This window comes from Periophthalmus magnuspinnatus, chromosome 7 (genome assembly GCF_009829125.3).
Source record: "Periophthalmus magnuspinnatus isolate fPerMag1 chromosome 7, fPerMag1.2.pri, whole genome shotgun sequence".
NCBI classification, from domain to species: Eukaryota; Metazoa; Chordata; class Actinopteri; order Gobiiformes; family Gobiidae; genus Periophthalmus; species Periophthalmus magnuspinnatus.
Genome location: NC_047132.1, coordinates 11,102,328 through 11,108,327, shown reverse-complemented (window position 1 = coordinate 11,108,327; position 6,000 = coordinate 11,102,328). Strand labels below are relative to the sequence as shown.

Sequence of the window (6,000 nt, the reverse complement as noted above, 5' to 3'; positions counted from 1 at the left end):
CTTTCAGCCCATAGTTAAAACATTCACATGCACCTCACACTCACACACACACACACACGCACGCACACCCCCCCCCCACACACACACACACCCCCACACGCACACACACACACACACACACACACAAATGAGATGAAATTTTAGTGTTACAATTATTGTGAGAGGAAACATCACAATTACACCATGGCCAAACAAATATAATGTTACAGTATGCGACTATAGTTTAATCAAATCAAACAGTCAGATAAAAATCTCCCTAATTATACTTTTTGGAATAAAAGCTGAATTCAAATGTCACAAATAGGTCTGGTGTGAGGAAACACAGCAAATTTCTTTTGGTTGTTTATATTCTGAACACGAGGGCTACTGTAGGCCGTAACCATAGGCTGTATATATAAATGGATCCACCAGCTGCCGTATTCCAAATAGGAAGTGAGCATAGGTGCACCTCCGGCATCGACCCAATTCACTTTACATTGTAAAACTGTCACTCCTCTCTCTGTAACTGCTGCTATGATCCTCGTCATTTTGGTTTTTAGAATGTTTGTATTAACCCGCTCTACATGATCCTGGTATTTTTTATTTCACTATTGTGCCCGTAAATCAAGATATGAACATTAATAAGAGACAAACCAGGTTGCTTCTTTCCCTCTGGGGGCGTTACCTTAAACAGCCTGATTCTGGATTGGCTCTTTGGTTGCTATGATACTTGTGGTCAAAAATCTACTCCAAATTGGACCCTAAAGCTGCTAGCCTCGATGAGCTTAATTTGACCGGAGCCGAACACTATGGGTAACGTCACACTCACTTAGTCCACCTCTTTATAGAGACTATGGCCATAACCCACGCAAAAACAAGAGCAAAAAAACTGACCAATAGAACCTTCACATCAACTTGTCGCCTGCAAACATGGCAACCAAATGCCACATACAAAAGCAGTTACATTAACAACAACACATAAACACTTACAAGAACAACAAAAGGTGTCAACTCTGAATGAAACCCAAAATATCACACTATTACACCATTTATATAGTGATCTGAATAATCTTTATATCCCTAACCAAGAGAAGAGAGCCGCCCGTAGACACTAGGACAAAGGGCTCAGCTGCAGCCAACCCCTGCTCCCGGTTCTAATGTAATCTTTTCAAAATAAAATAAATTATAACCATAAATATCACATTTGATTGAATAAGGTCAAAGCCGTGGGCTGAACGGGCTCCTGTGTATTGACTTCGGTCTCAACAGCTGTATGACCTCTCTTCCTGTGCGTGATCATGTGACCTTTGAGATGAGGTCTTTGGATGAAGGTTTTCCCACACAGTGAACACCTGTAAGGCCTGTCTCCTGTGTGTATCCTGATATGTTCGTGCAGATGACCCTTTTGGCTGAACATTTTCTCACAGAACGAACAGCTGTATGGTTTCTCCCCTGTGTGCGTTCTCATGTGTATTTTAAGTTTTGAGGTAATGACAAAAGCTTTGCCACACACTGAACAGCTGTAAGGTTTTTCTCCTGTGTGAACTCGGGTGTGGACTTTTAAATTTTGCTTGCTCGTTAAAGTCTTTTCACAAATAGGGCACTTGTGTAGCCTCTTTCCAGGTCTTTTGGCTGTTCCTCTGTTTGTGTTGTCTCTGTTGTTTGCACTCGTCCCTGGTTCTTCGACCTCTGTCTCCGTGTGGGCTCCTGAACAGCTGAATGGAGCTCTCCAGTCTTCGTCGTTGTCCGTGTCAGACTCTCCTTCGGTCTCAGGGTGTAATCGAGGCTCTTCCTCCTGTGTTTCCGCTCTGGGCTCACTTTGTTGAAGCTGTGACCAGTCTTCTCTCTTCACACCAACAGAACTGGACTCTGGGACAGACCTGAAAAGGATTTAAAGCAGCACTACGTAACATTTCAAGTAGAGGCTTTGCCACCTGCTTGTCTTCATGGAAATGTTACTCTATGGCCTGGAATGTTACACAGTATGGCAGTAAAGCAGACATATTATGCAAAATTGAGTTTTCAGAGCTTGTAAACATGTTATTGTAATTGTATTGTCTGCAGCTATCTATAGGAGGGGGCGACAACTTCACAGCTCTATGTTGTGATAACGCTCTGTTTGAGACGTCAGCAGACTGGTTTCTTTAGATTATAGTGTCATAGATTATAACTATATGGCACACACAAGAACAACATATCTTCTTTAAACTTAGATCTGTGGAGAAGCAAACCTACCTTTGCACAGAAAGATTAATTATTGCTTTAGTTCACAACCTCACAAAAACTGCAATTGGTCCAGCCCACCAGTGTGGCTAGACCAATCACAGGGCAGTATTGTGAGTCAGATGAAGGTAAGGTGTTCATGATAAGAAGAATGTAACTGAATAAAGGTGAGATAAGGCCATGTAGTGGTACATTTTGAACAAATTAATAATATGTCCAGGTAGACAAGCAGGCGATGAACCATCCCATTAGAAAAGATACACAGTAACACTTTAATATTAATTCTATAATCTCACTGAGGAAAAAAACAGTTACATGATTTTAAAAATGAGCCTACACTGAGAGCAGCTCTGCCTCCTGTTTGATGCACTGTTCCTCTGGCTCCTCTTTAATCCGGGGGGGTTTTGGGGTTCCCTGGTTTAGTCCCTGGTCCAGTCTCAGGTTCAGTCCCTGGTTTAGTCCCTGGTTTAGTCCCTGGTTTAGTCCCTGGTTTAGTCCCTGGTTTAGTCCCTGGTCCAGTCTCAGGTTCAGTCCCTGCTTTAGTCCCTGGTTTAGTCCCTGGTTTAGTCCCTGGTTTAGTCCCTGGTTTAGTCCCTGGTTTAGTCCTTGGTTCAGACCGTGATGCAGTCCTCTGTTCGGTCCCTGGTTCAGTCCCTGGTTCAGTCCCTGGTTCAGTCCCTGGTTCGGTCCCTGGGTCAGACCCTGATCCAGTCCTTGGTTCAGTCCCTGGTTCAGACCCTGATCCAGTCCTTGGTTCAGTCCCTGGTTCAGACCCTGATCCAGTCCTTGGTTCGGTCTCTGGTTCGGTCCCTGCTTCGGTCCCTGGTTCAGTCCCTTGTCCAGTCCCTGGTTCAGAACCTGATCCAGTCCTTGGTTCGGTCCCTGCTTCAGTCCCTGGTCAACTGCCTGGTTCAGTCCCTGGTTCAGACCGGGTCCAGGACTCGCCGGGATAGTCCTCAGATCCGCCCTGAACAGCAGCACGGTTCTCGGGTTCAGAGCCTCCAGCAGCCCCTGTTTCCTCCGGTTCTCCTCTTTGGAGCGGCGCAGTTCCTCTTCATATTCCGCTATCGTTCTTTCAAAGAGCGCAAATATCTCTTCCGCAGCCGCAGTCAGCCGCACATTCACCAGAGCTCTGAGCTTTTGGCTTTTAGACATGTTTGCACTGTTTTTAGCTTTAGCTCCGAGCTAACCGCACGCACTGCCCCAATGACGCATCAGGTGTTTCATTTGGACCAATCACGAGGCTTTTCTCCCACAACACGGAAGTAAGAAAACAAAGCAAAACAAAACAAACAAAAAAAACCCTAAGAGGTCGGTTTTCAATTTTTCTTTTAGGCAATTAACACATTTCTTAATTAATATTTCATAAGGGGAAAATAAAAAATATCCCTTCTATAGCCGGCGACTTCTACAGAGGTAAAGACAAGCCAAGAGCGCCACCTTCAGTTTTTTACAAATAACATCAACAACAAAGTGTCCAAATACTTCGATGTCCCACATGGAGTGACTCAAAACAACCAAAGCATTGTCGTCATGCTAGATTAAAGCAAGGCACATAAAAAAAAAAAAGTGTTTTAATTGAACCACTTGGTAAAACAGGAGTGAGTTTTGAATTGTAATAATCTTTATTTATGTAGCACTTTAAAACAAGATTTACAACAATACAAAGAGCAATACAAATAGCATAAAATAATGATTAAAAAACATAGTAAAAGCAGCCAGACAAGGATCAAACAACAAAATAAATAAAGAAAGAAAACAACCCCAAGTATGTCTGGGTCTTGTGGGTCACGAGTAAGGGAAGGATGGAGCGTGAGATTGACAGGTGGAACAGAGCAGCGTTGGCAGTGATGCAGTGGCTACAGGAAGAGCTGGAGGAAGTGTCTGGGATGAGGGAAATCTGGGTACCTCTGCTTAGATTGCTGCCCTCTGCTACCCAGCCCCAGAGAAAGTGGAGGAAAATGTGGGTATGGACAGATATTCTATTGCACATAGTATCTTAATATAGTTTATCTTAATATTATAGCTTAACGGTTAGATTGAAGGCTTGGGTTTTTTTTTCTTTTGTAGAACATATTTTTGAAACACTTTTTTACTTTTACTGCTGTTGTTGTTGTTTGCCAAAGTAACACTGTCAATTCTTTCATAGTGGGATGAATAAAGGTTCTCTTATATCATCTGGTCCCTCTCAGAGTGTGTTGTCATATGTCTTTTGAGATAAGATCTTTGCGCAAAGTTTTTCTCACAAACTGAACATGTAAAAGGCCTATCTCCTGTGTGTATCCTGATATGTCCATTTAGATGAGACTTTTGGCTAAATGTTTTCTCACACAATGAACAGCTAAATGGTCTGTCCCCTGTGTGCGTTCTCATGTGGAGTTTGAGTGTAAAGCCAACCGCAAACCTTTTTCCACAAACTGGACAACTACAAGGTTTCTCTCCTGTGTGAACTCTAGTGTGGATTTTTAAATGATGTTTACTCCGAAATATCTTTTTACAAATAGAGCACGAGTGTTCTGTCGTCTTGCCAGCTCTTTCGGCTGTTTCTGTCATCTCTCTGTTGTTTGCAGTGACACTCTTCCCTGGTTCTTCAGCCCTTGTCTCTGTGTGTGCTCCTGAACAGATGAATGGAGCTCTCCAGTCTTCACTGTTGTCCGTGTCAGTCTCTCCCTCAGTCTCTGGGTGTAATCGAGCCCCTTCTCCCTGTGTGTCTTCTCTGGGCTCAATTTGTAGAAGCTGTGAGGACTCTTCACTCTTCAGACAGATAGAACTGGACCCTGGCACGGACCTGAAAAGGATTTAAAGGATCACTTTGTAACGTTTCTAGTGGTTGTAAGAATGTTCGTTTCTGGTGAAACTGTCAAAGAGATCCAAGAATCTGAAATGTCAGAAAGGTTTTAATGAGTTCCACACAGGCAAAGTGAACAATGAAGCAACAGACCCTACGGAAAGGATAGGATGAGAGTCCTGAAATGTGCATGTTGACAGTTTTTATAGTGGCTCTCAATATATGTGTATATGTATATTACATATATAGTGCACCTTTATATTTATTCTACAATCTGAAAAAAAAACCAACAACAATTAGGTGACTTTAAAATGAGCCTACACTGACAGCTGCTCTTCCTCCTGTTTGACACGCTGCTCCTTTGGCTCCTTTTGAATCTGGTGAGTTTTCGAGATTTCCTGGTTCATCCCCTGGTTGAGTCCCTGGTTCAGACCCTGGTTCAGTCCCTGGTTCAAACCCTGGTTCAGACCCTGGTTTAGTCCCTGGTTCAGTCCCTGGTTCAGTCCCTGGTTCAGTCCCTGGAGCACACTTTGGTTCAGTCCCTGGTTCAGACCGGGACCAGGACTCGCCGGGATAGTCCTCAGATCCGCCCTGAACAGCAGCACGGTTCTCGGGTTCAGAGCCTCCAGCTGCCCCTGTTTCCTTCGGTTCTCCTCTTTGGAGCGGCGCAGTTCCTCTTCATATTCCGCTATCGTTCTTTCAAAGAGCGCAAATATCTCTTCCGCAGCCGCAGTCAGCCGCACATTCACCAGAGCTCTGAGCTTTTGGCTTTTAGACATGTTTGCACTGTTTTTAGCTTTAGCTCCGAGCTAACCGCACGCACTGCCCCAATGACGCATCAGGTGTTTCATTTGGACCAATCACGAGGCTTTTCTCCCACAACACGGAAGCAGTTTATTTTGGGCAGTTACAATTTATTTATACATATATTCATACACATAGCATTTTACAAGAAAATAAACATCTACAAACAGTAAAGGCACGCTAAGAGCGCCATCTTCTGCTTTGAA

At 43.7% G+C, this 6,000-nt stretch overlaps 1 protein-coding gene across 1 annotated transcript; it reads right to left on the bottom strand.

The window, feature by feature from the left end:
- Nucleotides 1-305: 305 nt before the first annotated feature.
- LOC117374042 (zinc finger protein 660-like) lies at nt 306-3,405 on the bottom strand. Its single transcript, XM_055223245.1, has 2 exons — nt 2,540-3,405; nt 306-1,859 (listed from the first exon to the last, which is right to left on the bottom strand). Exons 1-2 carry the CDS (start codon nt 3,355-3,357, stop codon nt 1,178-1,180), a joined length of 1,500 nt encoding a protein of 499 aa, XP_055079220.1. The 5' UTR covers nt 3,358-3,405; the 3' UTR covers nt 306-1,177.
- Nucleotides 3,406-6,000: the final 2,595 nt, after the last annotated feature.